This window comes from Xiphophorus hellerii, chromosome 7 (genome assembly GCF_003331165.1).
Source record: "Xiphophorus hellerii strain 12219 chromosome 7, Xiphophorus_hellerii-4.1, whole genome shotgun sequence".
In the NCBI taxonomy this organism is placed as follows: Eukaryota; Metazoa; Chordata; class Actinopteri; order Cyprinodontiformes; family Poeciliidae; genus Xiphophorus; species Xiphophorus hellerii.
The window spans coordinates 12,527,550-12,547,510 of record NC_045678.1 but is presented as its reverse complement, the minus strand read 5'-3'; the positions used below and the strand labels follow the sequence as shown (position 1 = coordinate 12,547,510).

The window sequence follows — 19,961 nt, the reverse complement described above, 5'->3', positions numbered from 1 at the left end:
AGTGTTGACCTAAATCACTAATAAATCTCGTTGCAGTTACTCTCTTACCAGCAATGCTCCATATTAATATGTTAAACACAGAATGATTATTAGCGGCCCACTATTTCCTACCTTCACTTTCAGTGTATTGTTGGACTCTTCAAGGGAAATGTTACAACTGTCATAAAATTGTATTGCCTTATATGATAACTTAAAGATTGGTGTTGTTTTAAGACAATAAAAGTCTCCTTTGGTTATGGCCCCTCTCAAATATCTTCGACATCCAGAACCAGCACTCTGGATTGGTACAAAATGAAGACACCACAAGAGATATTTACAGAATGAGTAATATTAATTACTGTTAGCTTTTTGACAGAATGAAATTACAAATATTAAATTATCTCTGAAAATGAACTAAATGTGCAATACTGATTATGTCCAGAAGATGGCAGTAATGCAAATACTAATAAATTATCGGCTGGCGGGAAAGTAAAGGAAGAACTAGAAGGTTGACCCGGAAAAGGAAAAACAGTCAACGACACCTGTCAGATGCCACTGACTTTATTGTGGTTTATAAATGTTATTTAACAGGTTTTTGCGGCCAGTAGCATCTCATATTATCAAGATCTCTGTGTGAAAAGGTGAGACATTGCTATGCGTTCTTCAGCTGATAAAAAGAGAGTAACGTAGAAACACTTTCCTTACTCCTTTGTCTGCTGGTGATTGAGCTACGTAACGTGCTTTAAAACCCTCAAATTTGCGCTTTTAACATATCAGTGGTTCTCAGTTAATAGAGATTTTTAAATAGGGGTTCCGTAGTTTTTGTTAATCCCATGTAATTCTCTAGTCTAATCTGAACCGGTGTAGTGTCGGTTTTTGTCTCCAGCCATTGATTTACTTTACCACGCGCGAGTTTGACGTCTTGTCGCGCCAAAATAAACTAGAAAATAAATTAATTTCTTTTATTTAATTTTATTGGAGGGTTTATATTTCATTAAGGAGAACTGGATCCTACGGTACGGATCCCCTTAGGGGACATGGGGAATTTTTTTTCTTTTGCGTTCCCTCGCAAAACTTTTGCGTTCCCTCGCAATACTGTACTGGTCAGTTATGCAGCATAATTTAATACTGCAAGCCTTTCTTACGGTGGGCGCCGTACTTTCTGCTTTAATATAAGGTTATGTGAGGTACTTCCATGAATGTTAGTATCTTTTTGTGAAATATCTGAAGTTTTATATCTTTCTTTAGGATAGAAATTGGCACCACAAACCTACGATATAAACAGAAACTTTCCGTAAGTAGGAAAGAAATAAAAATACATCCTAATTTGGACTATTTCTGAGTTATTATCGCGGGTAATAAGTCATCTGACAGTTTTGATTGTGTCTCTGTTGTGTTCGTAGTCTGAATGGTTTAAAGAGCTGCTTTCAGTGCCGCTCCATCTTAGCCTTAACAGACATAACAGTAAAAAATCGATTTTCAATCAGTGTTTTGCACCAAACAGTTTTTACTATTAACAAGTTTTTATTATTAAAAACACGACAAACTAATGATGGTAAAGGGCTGCACTGGGTTAACTCTGGAATCTCATCTGTCCGTGTATCAATCAACTCCAAACTTCTTCTTTATTCTGTCACAATTATCGATTTATTCCATTTTGATGATTATGCTCCAAACTTTGCAAGGACTGACCGCCCCGCTCACCGCTTCCTAATACACACAAAGCCAGTATCCTTCCCATTCATACCTGGTGACGTCACTCCCACGTCGACACACCTAAGTGTCAAAGCCTCCTGCTCCTGTAATATCAATAATTACTTATTTCATTCATATGGCTCCTACAGAGCCTCAGTGAAAACTTGTTTATTATTATTAACTGTTTGGTGCAAAACACTGATTGAAAATCGATTTTTTCCTGCATGTTTATGTCTGTTAAGGCTAAGATGGAGCGACACTGAAAGCAGCTATTTAAACCATTCAGACTACGAACACAACAGAGACACAATCAAAACTGTCAGATGACTTATTACCCGCGATAATAACTCAGAAGTAGTCCAAATTAGGATGTATTTTTATTTCTTTCCTACTTACGGAAAGTTTCTGTTTATATCGTAGGTTTGTGGTGCCTTTCTATCCTAAAGAAAGATATAAAACTTCAGATATTTCACAAAAAGATACTAACATTCATGGAAAAACCTCACATAACCTTATATTAAAGCAGAAAGTACGTAAGAAAGGCTTGCAGTATTCAATTATGCTGCATAACTGACCAGTGCAGTTTTGCGAGGGAACGCAAAAGTTTTGTGAGGTAACACAAAAGAAAAAAAATTCCCCATGTCCCCTAAGGGGCTCCGTATCTAACGAGCCATAAAAATATAAATATTTCTTCAGAGCTTTAGTTTCTGCTTTTTATGTATGGAATTAAATAATACAAATGAGGCGTTTATCTTCAAATCAAAGCTGGTGGACATTATCTGACTTGTAATGGGACATTTACATGTCGGTATGAATTTAAAGTAAGCAGAGGGAAATAACAAAACATATTAATTTATGTTGAAAAAGAAACTCCTTGCCTAAAAAGATCATTTGTTCTCCAGCACTTGGACTCCTCAGCACCTAATTACACGTTCATATTTACTGTTTTTATTCTTTTAAGCCTTTAATGTAAATTGAAAAGAGCTCATGATTCTGGATCATAACAAGCTATGCTATAAAAAAGGACAAAGGAAATAGGTTCAAGTTCTTCCATTGAAGTGAAGTTGTTCCACTTGTGCATCATTGTTGTTACTAGCAGAATGTGTTCACTATGTTATTTTATTTTGATTTTAATATCAATTGATCTTTGCTAATTATAGCTACTCAAGAAGGTTTTCAAACAACTTGAACTTTCTTTTTGTCATGTTAAACCCACAAACCTAACTGTATTTTATTTCACTTTTATTGGATAGATTAACACAGTTAGAACATATTTGTAGAAATAACATCTCTAAAGTATGGCACTCCCATTAGTCAGATACTCTAAATAAAAATCCATACCAAAATCTTGTAAAATCATCTTGTTTTCAGAAGATATAAATTTTAGTCTAAACCAGACATGCGCCACGTCTCAAACGACTAAGGAGAAAGGTTTCTTTTTTTTTTTAATAAAGTCAGTATTCTGGTGTACATTTTTCCACAAGTAATACACAGGAAATATATTGAGAAAGACACCAGACATGACCTTAAACACACCAGGAACATGAATACTTGTACTAGACGCTGTAAGAGCATCGTCACAGATTTCATACCGTTGAAAAATGTCAGCATGTCAAATCAATTTGCAAAAAAGCTACGATACAAAGATCTACACAGAGGCTGTCTTTATTTGTTACTAAATACACAGCTGAAATAAATTATCTTTTTCCCACCAATTTGATAGTCTTCCACATGAATTGAACTATTTCCTCTTTACTCATCCTTCTCTTATTCCAGTTTCTCTTTCCATCTTGTGCTGTCAGCTTGCTGCAGCGCCCCACTCAGCAGTGGATAAGGTTGCTCAGGCTTCACTGAGCAAACTGACTCAATTTACAATCCCACATTTTGTTTTCTTTTGTTTTTCTTCTTCCTCACACAGGACAAAATGTCATCCAAGTGTAAAAAGAGGAAAAGGAGGCCTCAGATGGATGCAGAGCAGAACAGCCAGGAGAAGCAACTGCAAGCTCTTCAAAACAGCAAGGAGGAAGGTAAAAGACGTATTCACCGCTTTTATGCTCCACCCCTAAAAGAAAAACTCACTTCAGACTGAAATCAGAACTGGAAAGATTTGACTGCAAGGGACTGATAGTTTCCTCTTTCTGGTTAGAAGGCAGAAGTTCAACTTACTCAGTTACTTTTCGGATTAAACAGGATGTCTTTTGTCTGTGGGTTGCAGGGTCCAGGATGAAGAAGAAGCTGCTGGTGGACGTGGACTGTGGCGTGGATGACGCTCAGGCCATCATGCTGGGGCTGGCTGCCCCCAATGTGGAGATCCTGGGCATCACCTGCGTGCACGGGAACACCGCGGTGGAGAACGTGTGCAAGAACGTTCTGCGGGTTCTCCAGGCCTGCAAAAAGCCGGAGGTGGGTGCAAAACCAAAACCACAGAGTCCCGAGAGAGAAATCATTATAGTCATTTAAGTAAAGTTAGTATTTATTTGAGATATTTACATATTCTCTGTAATCTTTTCATTTTTTTTCTGTTATTAAAAAGCATAGTTAATCTCTGACACATTGGAATAATACATTTTAAAAGTTGTTCTACTGTATGGAGGTTTGGGCAGGGGATTGTTTTGTTAAATACCGACCTTTCATCCAGCACACCAGAGCTGAATAAACCAGCTTTTTACCCAGGACAACAAGTATCCGAATTTTTTTTTTTTTTTTTAAAAAGCTTTAGAATATTTGATATTTGCAGCTAGAGATTGCAATCAGCATCTAAAATGCCACATTTCTGGAATTTCCTTAAAATGTGAGCAGTAATTGTGTTGAATGACAAAAATTAGCAGTCATTGGAGTCATGTGAAAAGTCAGCCTGTTTTAATTTTTCTGCCTAACAATGAGTTCCTCAAGTCACATGATTTAGAGAGAGAAGTGGACAACAAGTTCCTCTAAGTTTACAGCACAGACAGGAGTTGCATCCATTCTGTACGTCTCAGTTTTACATCACTTTCTTCCTTAACAATTAAAGTTTAAAAGAAAAAGTGTATTGAAGACCAAACAGATTTATTTATGGACTAAATTGTGTTGCGGTCATTGAAGTTTGAGGATGATGAATTTTGTTCTCGTTACAACTACAAGTTTGAATGTATTTTATTGAGATTTTGTGGGATAGACCAACACAAAGTAACACATAGACGGCCTCCTTCATTCTGATACCCCTAAATGAAACATACCACAACTAGCTATCTTTAGAAGTCAGCTATCTGTAAATTAAGTCTAAGTCAGCTGTTCTCAGAAGGTCTTGGATGTTTATTGACCAGTCCCTCCAGCTTTTCATGATTCCAAGATTGCGGAAATTGATGCAAAATAATTTTTTTCACTCTGACACATAATTTTTAGTTTATTGCAAATTTTCCTGCCAAACTGGTCAAAACGTTGTGTTTAAGTGATGGCTAACTCTCACCTGCAGGTGGCAGTATTTCTTACTTCCTGATGACTCAGCGTTACTTGATGTCAAGTAGGACATCAAGTATCAAAAATTGAGCCATTCAAATTCTTTAAAGAATAAAAATGTACATGTATTCAATCTGTCTGATTCTTTTTCCATCTTTTTTCTTCTATATCTAGATTTTGGAAGGGCTTTAATATTTCTATAGTAGCACCATAAAAATCTATGATTTTGAAAATCGCAAAAACAATCATGAAATTCTAGAGGGACTGATTAGTAAACATAGTTGAACATCATCATAATAAAGACTAAGGAGCACAGCAGGTGAGGGAGAAAGGTCGACGACTTCATAAATCTCCCGTTAGTGGAAAAATAAAGCCATAAAAAACATTTGCAGTCACACATCATGTTGAAGAAGAAGCTGCTAAAAAATTAATGAAATTTTGAATCTGAGGCTAACTTCAAAATTGCTGTTCACAAATGCTATTTGTCAAACGTTTGAGCAATTTTGCTGCATAAAAAACAGCAAAATGCATCAGAGTTTTTGTTGTAACATGACAAAATGTCAGAGGGGAAAAAAGCTAGCAGTATCTTTTCTGGAAAAGAAGTTGTTGTGTTTTCACTTAGTCACACATTCTGATTTTCTGGTGTTTTCACAAAGGATCCAGAAAGAAAATTCAGTTTCAGTTTTAGTTTATTCATTCACTCACAATCCAAAAAGTCCATAAACCATAAGGTTTAGTTTAGACATGATGATGATGATGATGATGATGATGATGATGTTGGCACTGTGTAAGACCAGGATAAGATGTTATGTGGTAAATTTGGACCAGTACATTTCTCACCAGTGCTCTTGTTTTCATTGGCTAGATTCCGGTGTTTAAAGGTGCTGCTAAGTCCATCCTTGGCATCAGAGTCGGCGATGAAAGCTTCCACGGTCAGGACGGCCTCGGAGACGCCCCCGACGCCGGCGCTCCTGGTCTGGACCTGATTCAGGAGGAGAATGCCGTGTCGGCCATAGTCCGGATTGTTAATGAGAACCCTGGAGAGGTGAGAAGAGCTGCGTAAAACTTGTGTTACTGTTCGTTCTGCATATCCTGAGTCTGTGTACGCTGCCCAGGTGTCCTTGGTTGCCACGGCGCCCCTCACCAACCTGGCTCTGGCTGTGAGGATGGATCCGACGCTGCCGGGCAAACTCAAAGGACTCTACATCATGGGAGGGAACACTGAGTGTGAGTGAAACACTGACGGCTATAGGATAAAATGTTTATGCACAAAGTTCAATGAATAACATAAATGTATTTGATAAAAACGGAGACGGTGCCATAAAAAGTGCTACAGATTTCTTCTGTTTTTGCTTTTATTTTTTTATCACGCTTAAATGTTTCAGATTATGTAACAAAAATGATATTGGACAAAGAGAAAATGCAGTTTAAGCTGATAATTTAATTTATTATCGAGTTAAATGTGATTGCCAGCGTATTTTCAAAAGCTATGTAAAATTCAGCTAACCGTGTCGCACAAAGGACTGATTACTGCTAGACTTGTTTAGTCAAGAATTCACTTAAATAGAACTTGACTGATAACATAAATTACATTAAAAGATCTTAAAAAGCAGCATATCCTGCCATAATCTAAAAAAATAAAATAAAATTCTTTAAGGGATACAAAAGCATGGGTTAAGTTTTGTGACCCCCAAAGAAAACTATTATCCACAGACAGAAATTGTGATTAAAAGCTGTAAAATCAGACAAAGCGGTTAGGGTTATAAAGTCACCTGCAGACAAATGTGTCTGCAGAATGAAGAGATCTGAGATGAGGAAAGGCTGAGGTCCGATTAGGATCACAGTCAGCTGTTAGAAAGCATAAATTGTGACAGTTTAATGCTGGCAAGTCTCTTAAACTGAATTAAGACTAACTTTGACTCAGAGAAAGTTTGTGATCTGTATCTGAGAACATAAATCTCTGCAATATGTTATAAATTTACCAGTTACAAATCTCTAGAAGAGCTGAAAGCAGAAGCCCACACTTCCTTTTGAGCAATTTATTTACAAAAACCCTGGCAGATTTTAACCATGGGCTTGAATGTAAACAACAATATTTAACACAGTGATATTTAGCACAAGTGGCTGAACTTTGATGTGTTTGCAAACAAAAATAAAGAATAAACTGGGAGAGAAATGACCGAGACTTAATTCTGGTTACCCTCAGCCAGTGGGTAATGTTAAGTCTCCTCCTAACAGGAAGTGTCCAGTTCGGGTTCATCCAGAAAGTTCTGTCTCCCTCAAAGCACAGATTTCTGAGCACTTTGTTCTGGTGTCTGGTTTCTGCAGTGGAAACACATCAAGGAGAGAAACTAACCCTGAAAACTACACTGGTTCCTGTATTGGTTTTTGTGGGGAAAATGCACATGAACTTAATCAGACCATGTATTCTTCACTTGGCTATGCATAAATTATGGTGATCGTTACGTATTATAAGTGAGTCCACCTCAGCTGACTGTGTAGTTTTTATTCTGATTCAGACTTTGTGCAGAAAAGAGTTTTACTCTAAAGAATGGCTAGTTTTCATTTTTAAGAAAAAGGAAAAAAATCCTAAACTTCTCCTAATAGCCTGTGGGAATGTCTGGTATTGTGTAATAACATATTTCCTCCTTTAGTCAAATTTTTCTGTTATTTTAACAGATATATTCTCTGCTGTTGAAGTAGTTTTGCAGATTAATTACATAAAATTAAGATTTATTTAATGCGACTCACTGGAGTGACTTAAATCTTTCCTTCTTGCTCTTTTAAAGCTCTGCCTTTCGTCTCACATGCATAATGTCCTCATTTGGGTTTGATCTTGGTTTTACAGAACTTTAATCTTTATTTTTCCTGGTTCTTCTCTCGTTCAGCACGAGGGAACACCACCGTGTGTGGCGAGTTTAATTTTGCATCTGATCCAGAGGCAGCATACATCGTGCTGAATGATTACCAGTGTGAAACTTACTTGGCGTGCTGGGAGTTCACCTGCTACAGCCAGCTGCCATGGGTAAGGCTCGTTATAACTCCTAAATCTAATTTGTTGTTAGACGAACTAAAGCATCCAGCACAAGTGAATTACTTAGAATATTGTGTCGATGTGTAGCTCCGGAGCCACAAGTGGCTTTTTGGACCTTTCACAATGGCTCTTATTAAAGTAATAAAGAACCGACTAATGTATTTAATTAAAGATATAACAACAAATGCAGGTTTTGGCAAATTTTCTTTTATTTTAAAAAAAAAATGCAATAATTCCACAAAATATTCACAAGAGCGTGCGACCCCAAAACACATTTTTGTCATCCGATTGGAAACTATTGGATTGGATTCTGTGCCCAAAGAATTTTGACTTTGATTTTAAGCGCTCACAGTGTACAGACATTAAGTAGAAATATATACATTTTAGAGGAAATAAATGATTTTTTAATTAAATTTTCTACAAATATCAACATCCCGTAGAAGAAATTGTATCCCTGCCACTTTATTGCAACATCTTTTGCATCTTTCTTGGTTTTTAAATCTAAAAATGGAGATAAAATTATGGTTCTTTTAAATGCTAGAAAACATTTTCTATATTAAACTTTATAAAAGACCATGTAACATTTGCAGTCCTAAATAAGTGCTATTTATCTGGAATGGTGGCGTCTTGTTTTAGTTTTTACTGCTGCTCAGATAACCTGAGGATTTGTTAAACGGTGCATTTTATTCACAATGTCTTGTGTGTATTTGATGTTGGAGCGGTGTGTTTCCTCACACTGCTTTTTGAATCAATGACACAGACACATTCTAACAACATGTCCTTTAACTGTGTTCATCCAAGGTTGATTTAAAGAACTATCCACTTACGGATGTCATTTTTCTGTTCCTCTGAGCCTGAAAAACAAAAAGAAAATACCTAAATGATGATTTCTGCGCCACATTTTTCTATTTATAATCTGTACGTTTTTCAGTTTGTGCCTGTTTTCTTTTCTCCAGGACTTCTGTGACGCCTGGTTGGGTCAGGACAGCGACAAAGCTTGCTTCATGGCGAAGATCTTCCACCACAGTATGGAGGAGGCCAAGAAAGACAGCGGATGCCTGGGTTTCACGGGCTTCGTTTCCTGTGACTCGTACGCCATGGCGGCCGCGGTGGACAACTCGTTTGTCACAGAAAGCGATCGTTATCCAGTCAGTGTTGAACTGACAGGAACTCACACCAGAGGAATGATGATAGTGGACACTGTAGGGTTGCTAAAGAAGACGCACAAAGCGTGTATTATGAAGAAGGTGGACATGGAGAAGTTTAAAAAGATGATGATGGCAGCTTTGCAATGACATCTGCGAATGGAGGGAACTTTGTTTCTTAGGTAGGTCAGACGACACAGTCATCCAGGTAAAAGCCTGACCATTCACACCTGGTATTGATTTCCATCATGAATTATCAGATCTCAGTCCTGGTGACCAAAAAGTGTAACATCAGCCCGTGCGTGGTCAGCTGATCATCAAACTATAAAGGAGGTATCTTACAAAACGCAGCACAGAAGGAGAAATTATCTTAAAACAGATGGAATAAAACTACAGAGTTTTATATGTGAGTTTTATATCTATATGTGTTTACTCTTGCCTGAGATTTACCTTTTACCTCCAAAAAGGTGAGAGGTCAAGAAGGTAAACTCTGACTTCGCTCACCTGCTTGATATTATTAATTAGTTTCTGATTCGTATCCCTCGACAGTAGGTGAAGGTCTGAACGTAAACGGATTCTGTTATGACCAGAACAGACCAGAAAAACTTCCTCATCACAGCTGACCACAGGAATCTTTTGATTCCCTGCTTCATCCAGCAATACTTATAAAAGCCTTGAACTCGTCATATTACAACCTGAAGGCAGTCCACCAGCAGCAACTAATGTTTTAGAAACGGTTTGCTGCTGTGGGGGTTTTTGTCTTTTGCAAAAAAATTTTAACAGAGTAATAACTGCTGCTTGATGCGAGTCCATTCAGGTCAGTTTGGTGCTTCTCCATCACCTCTGACTTTGCTTCAAGAAAACTGACCTCAAGACATTTTCTGTGCGTTAAAGGTTCATTTTCTGACATTCACACAAAACTGGGAGGCAGCAGAGCAGGACCTTTTCTAACTACGGAGCGCTGCACACTTACTTTCCAACTTGACTCTCACTACCTCTGCTGGCAAATTGGAAGCAAAAGGAAGGACTTCATCATTCAATCATGAATAACATCGGGTGTCGCTTACCACCCTCTTGTGCTGCTTCAGGCTTTTACTAGGACAGCGAGATGGCATGCAGACGTTATGGGCCGGCCCTGGATGTAGATTTGAAAGGGTCTTCAGCCTGAAGCTTTCGTAGAGGACCTATAACTTTTTAATGTGCGTTTTATAGATTTGTGTTTATTGAAAATAAGTTAACTCCAGACCTCCATCCATGGGGTCTGGAGTCATCTACATAAAAACAATAATAAAAATGTTTTTGTGGGGCGTGCTGTGGTGGCGCAGGGCGTTAGCACGCCCCACGTTTGGAGGCCTTAGTCCTCGACGCGGACATCGCGGGTTCGACTCCCGATGACCTTTACCGCATGTCTTCCCCCCTCTCCTCACCCTCCTTCCTGTCTGCCTACTGTCTAAAAAAATACGAGCCACTAGCGCCACAAAAACTCTTCGGAGAAAAAAAAGAAAAAAAAAAATGTTTTTGTATGGAGGGTGAAATATGATTTCTGTGCTCCAACTGTAGAAACTGTCAAAGGTTTGACCGTTGTGGTTAAACATGAAGTGTTAACTTTCTAGAGAGACCAAGCTTTTGCATAAGTTCTAAGAGGTTCAAAGTTCATCGCTCGTATTTTTTTATTTTTATTTTTTTAAAGACTTTTGTAGGCTTTGCACTTCTTTTCCAATTGGACAAGAAACTCCACTTTAAAAAGAAAATAATAAATCAAAGATGGCATTAGATTTTTCTTGTGTGTAATAAATGCTGAAACATTTTAAGGTTTAAATGTTGTAAATTAACAGAAATCAAAAAATGATCATTTAAACAAGCTTCTTTGTGCCTCTGATCTGATTTAAACATAAATACTCATTTACGCCCAGCAGCCGTTTCAAGGCAGAGTGAATCCCCCTTGTGTAGAGTACGGCCAAAAACATCATGGCCGCACATCCGACACTAAAATAGTAGATGGCAAGCTACATTTGACATGAGAGCAACCTTTGTACTTTAGCGAACCAGTCTACTCTACAAATGTGGAATCAAATTAAAATGTATGTTTTTGTCGTTTCAAACGTTTTCTGTAATCTCCGGTCCAGCTCTTTTGTCCCCGTCGATAAACTATCCAAAATGTCTCCCGTGTTGTATGTGAAACTTTTAATAAAAAGTATGCAGAGACTTTTATTTTAAATGGGAAGAACGACAAGAACCCCTCTTTTGTCAGAGTGAAATGTGATTTAATGGTTTCCCTTCAGATGAGAGATTTTAAACATATCTAATCCATATTAGGGTAGTTTTCTGTGTTATGGCAAAAAAAAAAAAATCTCATTTAGAAAGGCTAAGATAGTTTTGTTTTCTTTCTTTTTTGGCACAATTATTCTTTGTTTTATTGTCTGTCTTTAACATTAATAGTTTTTAAGTAGTTGATTTTTATTTAAATTCATCAGCCAGTTTTCGTTTAATTTGTTGTCAGTAAATCTCAGCCTTTCAACTTTTTAGTTGATTCTTGAGTCATTTCCACCGCCATTGTGATATCTAGAGTATGTGAAAAGGTATTTGTCACCTCTACATATTTATACTGACATTAAAATCTTTCTGTTCACAAAACAGATGTTTATATTGAACAAAGAAAAGTAAATACAAAAATCTGTTTTCAAATGAGGACAGGGAAACGAGCTATCCAAACCAACCTAAGCTTTATATGGAAAGTAATTACTGCCATTATTAAATGAGTTGTCCACATTTTTGGAAAGCTGAGCTGAACCACACATTGGCTGATCTGTAGAATCGCTTGATTAAAACCTGCCCAATCTAAAGAAATTCAAAATCAGATGAGAATTAAGTCATCGACAACCATCAGTCTGGAAAAGTGGATAGAGTCATTTCTAAAGCCACAAATGGAGAAAAAAATGTAACAATCCAATTTAGATTTTTAAACAGGCTGCACATGCTAAAAGAAACTCTAATATGGCTAAAAGTAAACATTACTGCATAGAAGAGTGGGCTAAAATCTCTCCTCCTGCAGTTGCTGCTGCTCAGCAGCTCAACATGTAACTAGGTTAACGGATTAATTCACATAAGGTCAGGTCGGTGTTGGCAGCTGATTTTTTTTTCCCTCAATGAATGATTTTTTTTTTTATGAGCTCAGACTACGTATGTTTTATGGTGACATTTGTACAGGATCTGAAACATGTTAATGTTGCAAAAAAAAAACAGAAGAAATATGGGGGGAGAAATAGGTTTTAGCAGCACTGAGTGAATTCTACGTCAGCACAAATACAAGAAAAGAAGAAATGGGAGTATTTTCAAACATTCTTTTTTATTATAAAGCGTCTTATGATTTCTATTTAGAAAGCTTCTTCTGTAAATTATCTGTACTTAACAAAAAGCGCATGGCAGCCTGCTGAGAATTTCCCAAAAGGAACCTAAATTATTCTGAGAGGAAGAAGCAAAATCTTTCAGTGTTTTGTGGTGTGGCAGTCGCAGTGACGTTGTGAGTGATATTCAGAAACATCCCAGCTGGAGCTGCAGTCTACGGCTGAGACGATACAGAACTGACCCTTAACTTGAAGGTAGGAGATCTCAGACTTGGGACATTTCTGGGCGTGTGCAGGTACTGAACAGAGATCACGCAAAGTGACCTTTGCCCCTTATTTCAGCTTCTTTCTAGGAATCAGGGTTTGTCTTTTTTTTTAAAGTGTGCTGATGTATAGACTATATTTAAAAACACTGAATCTGTACCAGCGATTTTGAAGGCTGTCATCTGAGTTCTCCAGATTTACCTCTAAAGCACATTGTGTTTATTTACAGTCCACGTAACAAACAGTCTGCTACTGTTGAGTAAATGATTAATTAATGTCTGGCCTCCTGTTTTGTAACTTTCGTCATGTACAACCTGCTCATGATTCAGCTGGTTTTCCGCTCAAAGGTTGTTTTCAGCCGACTGTCCCTGGCTACATTTAGTCAGGAACTTCAACCGCTTCATACTTCCTACATCAAGTTCCAGGTACGTGCCAATGTTTCAGATCATTTGTGAGGATCTAATTAGATGTTTCAGAAGTCCAGTTTACATTCAGACTGTATTGAAAATGAAACATTTAAGGTGATTGTTTCTGAGTCAGACATGAATGTGTGCTCTTGCAGGGTTCAGGATGATGAAGAAGCTGCTGGTGGACGTGGACTGTGGCGTGGATGACGCTCAGGCCATCATGCTGGCGCTGGCCGCCCCCAATGTGGAGATCCTGGGCATCACCTGCGTGCACGGGAACACCGCGGTGGAGAACGTGTGCAAGAACGTTCTGCGGGTTCTCCAAGCCTGCGATAAGCTGGAGGTGGGTCAAAGTAGTTACACTCATTATCTCTGTTTAGTGCTGTTACATATTGGAACGTTTTGAAGTTGTTCTCTTTGCATCATACCGAGTTCTCACTGATGTTGTTTGGGCCAGATTCCAGTCTTTAAAGGCGCTGACAAGCCTATCCTTGGGAAAAGACTAAATGCGGGATCCTTTCATGGGAAGGACGGGCTGGGCGACGCTCCTGACCCCGACGCTCCAGGTCTGGACCAGCTTCAGAAGGAGAGCGCCGTGTCGGCCATAGTCAGGATTGTTAACAAAAACCCAGGAGAGGTGAGAGACGGAGGGACTGTCAGATCTACAGGATACGTTTGATCGTTTCCTTGTGTATACAAATCATGGTCAATGTGTGTGCTAAAGAACTTCAGGGAGCAAACAGCATTATGAAGAAACAGAGAAAACAAGATTGATAGCTTTGAACTGTTAATTGTGTTCCCTGAGTCTGTCCTGGCAGGGAAAGCATTAATCTGAGAAGCAACTAAAGATAGTTAGGCTCTACCTAAGATAGTTTGAAGTCCTATCTATCTTAGGTAGAGCCTAACTATATGCAAACGTTGCAGAAGGTGCTCCGGTTATATGAGACTGAAACTGAACTTTGTATGCCACAAATCACCATGTGAGGCAGAAAACCATCTCAGTGCAGTGCCCTGAACGCACCATCCTCACTGTGAAACATTGTGGTGGTGGCAGAGTCATGCCATGGGGATGGATGCTTATTTCAGCAGAAGCAGAGAAGCTGGTTTGAGTTGGTATGACGATGAGTGAACACCGGACAACGACCCTAAACATACCGCCAGAGCTGCATTGGAGTGGCTCATGTCAATGCATATTCATGTGTTAGAATGGCCCAGTCAAAGACCAGACAAAAAAATCAGCTGAGAATCTGGGGCATGACTTAAAGATTGATTGTCATAGATGTTCTCCATCCAACCTGAAGTCTGAAGTCTGTGGTTTTTATGTAAAGAAAAAAAAAAGTGAAAAAGTTTACAGTGTGTGAATACTTTAGCTGGGCTTGTGTGACGACTTACTGCAGGATTATTTCCTGAGAAAATTTAGGAAGGATTTCAGTAACAAACTCAGCAGATCTGAGCATGCTTATTAATGGGTAATAGTTCAAGAAGCAGAAATTAAAGATTTAAGCTGCAGAAAAGACAGAGTACATAAAACGGATTTGGTGATTAGTATGAATTTTAGAAGAATCTATATTAAAATTCTGCCTGCTTGGTACTAAAAAAAAAACACTCTTCAAATAAAGCTAAAAGGGAACACTTTAGTTAAAATGTGAATGCTAATGCTATGTAAAATACATAGCTAAAGTCACAAAGATGGCATCATGTACTGTAGTCTTATGAGCAACTGTACTCTGTATTATGTGATGAAATGAGGGCACATGATTAAATATTAAATTCTTTATAAGGAAATGTTTACATATCAGTGTTTAATCTTGTCTTTTTTCTTTGATTTTGGAAAAGAAAGCGAAAACGTAAGATATGTCTTTCTGGTCTTTAGGTCTCCTAATGACATTTTAGAGATTTGGGAACATCTTGAGCATCGTCACCGGTTTGAACTCGTGTAGATTTCCAGGGCTGAGTTATTGGGCAGCTGTTTTGAATGTCCATCATTTGTACACGTCTTTTAGTGTTTTCCAAATGTTTCGAGTCTGCTGCAGATCCCTTAATAGACTTAGATACTGCTAAAGTCAAACTAAACATATCAGGTCTAAACTTGCAGAAATTACTAACAAAATTCTCATTATGCTAAATGTTACTTTCACAATATTAAGCAGGAACAGACGTAGAAGTGTCCGCATTTGTTCCACACCAGAAATAGCATTTTTTTTTACTATTACATATATTTTTAAAACGTCCATACTTACATGTATCAGTATTGCATGAATTGTTTTAAAATATCCATGTGTTTATGTAAAAAGCAAACGAAATAAAAAAAACAGGTTTTCATAGGGTGTCCTTATTTGTTCACGTACTTTACATCTCTCAGGTGTTACTGGTTGCCACTGCGCCCCTCACCAACCTGGCTCTGGCTGTGAGGATGGATCCGTCTTTGCCGGCCAAACTCAAAGGACTCTACATCATGGGAGGGAACACCGAGTGTGAGTGAAACACTGATTGTTGCTAGTTTGAAGGAGTCGACTTTTGTCGCAGCATATTAGTATAAAGTCACTGACTTTTATTTTTACTCAAAGGTTTACTGACAAATATGCTTTTAGGGGTTACATTTGGTTTAATACAGCAAGCATTTTCAAAGTAAGAGTGACACAAATTCTGGTTTTATTGCTAATAGGCTACATTTTTTGCATTTTTTTAATAATCAAGCCCAGAAGAATTTGCAAACTGGATGACTTTCTCTTAATAAGGCAAACAGGCAAAATCCTTTTAAAGTTTTGGATATGCAATTATTTACACATCTTCTTCCTACAGAAAATCGGACTGCTTTATTTTATTAATTAAAACACTACACGTTTAATTCATTGTTGAGCTACTAAAAAAATTCACAATAACATTTTGTGATTTTAGTTTTAAAAATAGTATTTTGTGGGTTGTGAGTACTTTTGACTTTGCCATTTTGTCCCTCGCAACAAAAAGTTTGTACATCACATCCAAAATGTGGAAACTTTTGTTGTTTATAGTATTTAAGATATATTTCTTGTCACTAGTCATTTAGTTGAAAAGGACAGGGAATTTTTTTTTTTTACATCATTTTCCACAAATTGCAAAGTCCTATTGGAGAAAATCCATCCTTCTTCTTTTAGATTAAATGAAATGGTGGTTCTTAATAAACCACATTTCCTATAGTAGACATTTATCAATATTATGGGTTATTTTTTTACAAAATGTTATGCAATATTTGCAGCTCTAAACGTGTTTCACCTTGTTGGACTGCAGACAAAAATGAATCAAAAGTTGCAGCGCTCTGGTCTAAACCGACTTCTGTTTTGTGGTTCTGTTCTGCAGCCCGAGGAAACACCTCGGTGTGTGGCGAGTTCAACTTCACTGCTGATCCAGAAGCTGCATACATCGTGCTGAATGATTACCAGTGTCCAACCTACTTGGCCTGCTGGGAGTTCACCTGCTACAACAAGTTGCCTTGGGTAACCTCTCATTTCCATATTTTGTCATATGTGGATGAATGCGACTCATTATCATCATTTATCCACAGTAAACACTGCAGCTGCTGAACGTTTTCGTTTCCTCAGGACTTTTGCGACGCCTGGCTGGCGCAGAACAGCCACAAAGCTCGCTTCATGGCGAAGATCTTCAGCCACAGCATCGAGGCGTCGAAAACCGAACGCTTCGAGAAAGAGTTCATCGCGGGGTCAGGCCTGATTTCCTGCGACTCGTACGCCATGGCGGCCGCTGTGGACGACTCCTTCGTCACAGAGAGCGACCAGTTCCCAGTTAGCGTGGAGCTGGTGGGCACGCACACCAGAGGGATGATGGTAGTGGACACTCTGGGCTTACTGGACAAGACGCACAAAGTTTTTATCATAAAAAAGGTAGACATGGAGAAGTTCAGGGAGATGATGATGGCGGCTCTGAAATGAGAGTCTTAACTTAATACTGAAGGTCGGTGCTGTTCTCCACGTTTTGTGGTTCACTTAGTTTTTGTATTGTAAAACCCAGTTACCTCAACAATGAAATGACTCCACTTTAAACAGACAAAACTTTGACTTTGGTCATTATTTATTGAAGTTGATGATTTTCATTCAAAATAACAAAATAAAATGTTCTAACACGGAAGGAGAACAACCAATGAGAGCTCCCGTCTTTCCCCACGTTAAAGATCATTAATCCTGCTGTGGGTTCTTTCACATCCTGTAGTTTGTTGCTACTCTTCCCCACCTGTACTTCAGATGAGGTGTTCATAATGCTGAAGGTGCAGCATCACACACGTTGCTGCATTGATATCAGTCAACACAAGCATACAAACTGTTCAGTCTCGTCACAACGAAACATCAGTTGGTTCCTCAGTATCCCTTCCTCCCTCTGAATCGCGACCTTGTGTCCAGCTGCGGATAGAAGATGTTTAAAGTTGGTTATTTTCGTTAAACATTAAAGGCCTTTAGTGTTTATCATTAAAGGCCTTGTACCAAACAGCGTCGTACAGTAACTGAGTGACTACAGCTGACTGACTCACCATGGACCTCTTGCACTCAAAGAATGACGTCTGCAGCGCTTTGCAGTGGCCTTCCTTCAGGCACTCACTGGGCAGCTTTCCCTCCTGGGAGACACGGGGACACTTTAAAACTCACCGATGTATACTGAGAGTCACAAGAGCTTTTAGAAAGGCCACTGATTAAGTTTTAGGCTTTGATTTGAAATTATGACAAGTATTTCTTCTTTAATGCATTTACGACTTACGTATTTTCTCTATCAAATACATTAAATTTGTGGCATCAAAGAAACTTATTTTAATTGTTTTAAATAGGAGATGTTGCTATATGTGACCCTGAAGAGTTACATTTTTTTTCTTGTTTGGAAAGGTTCCTGGTACAAATGTTCTGATCAGAAATCAGTAATGAACAATAAAAAGAGGTTATGTCACTTTTGTTGTAAGTTACTAAACTTTACATCAACGTACCAGTTGACTTTTCTTTTTTAAGACCAGAGTGAATGAATAGCATCTATAAAAAGTATCCACTCCCTTTGATGCTTTCCCTTTTTATTGCTTTTACAAATCAATCTTGATCAATATAATTAGGCTTTTGTGACAAAAAGAAAATACAAAAAAAAAGCCTTTTATATCACAGTGAAGACTTATTTCTACAAAATTAGGACAATTAAGTAAAACTATGCAACATAAAATAAGTGACTGCATAAACATTGACCCTTTGTAAAGTGACTGACCTAATTCAACAGAGGTCCAGCCAATTGGTAGCTATTAGCTATAAAATGAAGGGAATGGAGGTCGCCTGAGAACAAGTGATTCTAGTTTAGAAACACTTGTTTCTGGACGGTCCAGCCACTGATTAATCAGTATTCCTGCCTGCCATCACAACATAAAGACAAAACAACACTCCCAGCATATCAGAGGAAACTATATTGAAAAGTATAAGTCAGGGGATGGATACAAAAGAAATTCTCCACGGCACTGAACAACCCTTGGAGTTTAGTTAAATCGTAATCTGCAAAGACCAGGTCTTTTATTTTTAGAAGTGAGCTTATGTTTCCATTATGTCACTTATTGCTAGATCTTTTTTCTGCTTTTGATTTCTATTTTTTTTTCTAACTCTTGTGTCCAATGTTATATTTTTAATTATTACATTTTGATGGGTTTTTTTTGTTTTGTTTTGTTTTATCATTATTATGTTCGGGCCTTTAAAACCGTTTTTATTTATAACGCTTTAAAGTGCGTTATAAATAAAACTGTATTGGATTTAAAAACAATTAAAAATTCTTTTTAACCTCGTTTTTAAATTGGATATTTTGTCTTTTAATACGAAATTCACATTTTTAATTACTTTGCTTGGAAAAGTAAACATCAACTCAGAGTTTAGCATTGGCCGTGTAGCTGTACCGTCGCTGGAAAGCGACTATTTAATCAAAATATTAGTCAGAACAATTATCCTGTAAAATAATCGTTTCTGTTTGGGGGGCTACAAACATTTTCGCTACAATTTAGAATTTGTTGCACAGCCGCATGCAAAGTTAAGCTAGTAAACCTGAAATATTTTTACCTAGACATTTGGTTTAAAAATATGACATTTTTAACTACATCACTGCTAAATAGAGCAACTATTCTCATTAAAATGTTACATAAATTAAAGAGCCCGTAACGAGCGTGTTTGGATTCAGCTGTGTGGTCTTATTTAATGGCCTCTCCGGTGTAAATAGTTTTTATTTTCCATTTGTACCTGAAGTGTGCACCACCTTACCTTCACTACGCAGTCATGCTGAAGGAGACAAGCCTTGAAGTCCTCTCTGATGCCAGCGCAGGCTCTGGTGTCCTCCTCTTTATCTTCGTAATATTTAGGCATTTTTCAGAAGTCACGCAAACAAGAAAACACGCTTACAAACCAAGAGCTGCAACAATTCACGCGTAAACAGCGGCGACATGTAAATGTTATGAGATACTGTCAGCCGCCATGATTATGAAAGGCATGACGGGAAGACGGAAGTGCGTGTGCATGCTGGGAACGTTTGTAGTTTTTATTGCCATGTATTCAAATCATGTGACGTTCAGGTGAATTTCTGGCCGTGTGTGTGGATGTTAGCGTTTTAAATAAAACCTGGCAATGCGGTTGGGATGAGTGATGAGAGAAGAACAAAATCACAA

At 38.0% G+C, this 19,961-nt stretch overlaps 3 protein-coding genes across 5 annotated transcripts; 2 read left to right on the top strand and 1 right to left on the bottom strand.

The window, feature by feature from the left end:
* The first annotated feature begins 478 nt into the window (after positions 1 to 478).
* LOC116723040 (pyrimidine-specific ribonucleoside hydrolase RihA-like) lies at positions 479 to 10,158 on the top strand. The gene is made up of 7 exons (XM_032567565.1): positions 479 to 620; positions 3,593 to 3,701; positions 3,890 to 4,077; positions 5,975 to 6,154; positions 6,225 to 6,336; positions 7,998 to 8,134; positions 9,100 to 10,158. Exons 2-7 carry the CDS (start codon positions 3,599 to 3,601, stop codon positions 9,436 to 9,438), a joined length of 1,059 nt encoding a protein of 352 aa, XP_032423456.1. The 5' UTR covers positions 479 to 620; positions 3,593 to 3,598; the 3' UTR covers positions 9,439 to 10,158.
* Positions 10,159 to 10,712: 554 nt separating this feature from the next.
* On the top strand, positions 10,713 to 17,425 carry LOC116723041 (inosine-uridine preferring nucleoside hydrolase). 3 transcript variants are annotated; one of them, XM_032567567.1, is made up of 7 exons: positions 10,713 to 12,887; positions 13,244 to 13,321; positions 13,459 to 13,646; positions 13,761 to 13,940; positions 15,666 to 15,777; positions 16,640 to 16,776; positions 16,882 to 17,425. In XM_032567567.1, exons 3-7 carry the CDS (start codon positions 13,467 to 13,469, stop codon positions 17,227 to 17,229), a joined length of 957 nt encoding a protein of 318 aa, XP_032423458.1. In that variant the 5' UTR covers positions 10,713 to 12,887; positions 13,244 to 13,321; positions 13,459 to 13,466; the 3' UTR covers positions 17,230 to 17,425. The 3 variants fall into 3 exon arrangements, with proteins under 3 accessions (XP_032423458.1, XP_032423459.1, XP_032423457.1); XM_032567568.1 differs by having other exon boundaries at positions 10,713 to 12,928; XM_032567566.1 differs by lacking the exons at positions 10,713 to 12,887; positions 13,244 to 13,321 and having other exon boundaries at positions 13,329 to 13,646.
* Positions 17,351 to 19,797, bottom strand: coa5 (cytochrome C oxidase assembly factor 5). Its single transcript, XM_032567571.1, has 3 exons — positions 19,561 to 19,797; positions 17,823 to 17,906; positions 17,351 to 17,694 (listed from the first exon to the last, which is right to left on the bottom strand). Exons 1-3 carry the CDS (start codon positions 19,660 to 19,662, stop codon positions 17,653 to 17,655), a joined length of 228 nt encoding a protein of 75 aa, XP_032423462.1. The 5' UTR covers positions 19,663 to 19,797; the 3' UTR covers positions 17,351 to 17,652.
* Positions 19,798 to 19,961: the final 164 nt, after the last annotated feature.

Excerpts from the sequence above, each read along its gene's own strand:
- LOC116723040 (XM_032567565.1), top strand. The coding sequence starts at position 3,599 with ATGTCATCCAAGTGTAAAAAGAGGAAAAGGAGGCCTCAGATGGATGCA. Across the intron at positions 3,702-3,889 it reads TCAAAACAGCAAGGAGGAAG|GGTCCAGGATGAAGAAGAAG; the intron begins GTAAAAGACGTA and ends TGTGGGTTGCAG. Across the intron at positions 8,135-9,099 it reads GCTACAGCCAGCTGCCATGG|GACTTCTGTGACGCCTGGTT; the intron begins GTAAGGCTCGTT and ends TCTTTTCTCCAG.
- LOC116723041 (XM_032567566.1), top strand. The coding sequence starts at position 13,443 with ATGTGTGCTCTTGCAGGGTTCAGGATGATGAAGAAGCTGCTGGTGGAC. Across the intron at positions 13,647-13,760 it reads AAGCCTGCGATAAGCTGGAG|ATTCCAGTCTTTAAAGGCGC; the intron begins GTGGGTCAAAGT and ends TGTTTGGGCCAG. Across the intron at positions 13,941-15,665 it reads TTAACAAAAACCCAGGAGAG|GTGTTACTGGTTGCCACTGC; the intron begins GTGAGAGACGGA and ends TACATCTCTCAG.
- coa5 (XM_032567571.1), bottom strand. The coding sequence starts at position 19,662 with ATGCCTAAATATTACGAAGATAAAGAGGAGGACACCAGAGCCTGCGCT. Across the intron at positions 17,907-19,560 it reads AGCATGACTGCGTAGTGAAG|GAGGGAAAGCTGCCCAGTGA; the intron begins GTAAGGTGGTGC and ends CGTGTCTCCCAG. Across the intron at positions 17,695-17,822 it reads TTGAGTGCAAGAGGTCCATG|CTGGACACAAGGTCGCGATT; the intron begins GTGAGTCAGTCA and ends TTCTATCCGCAG.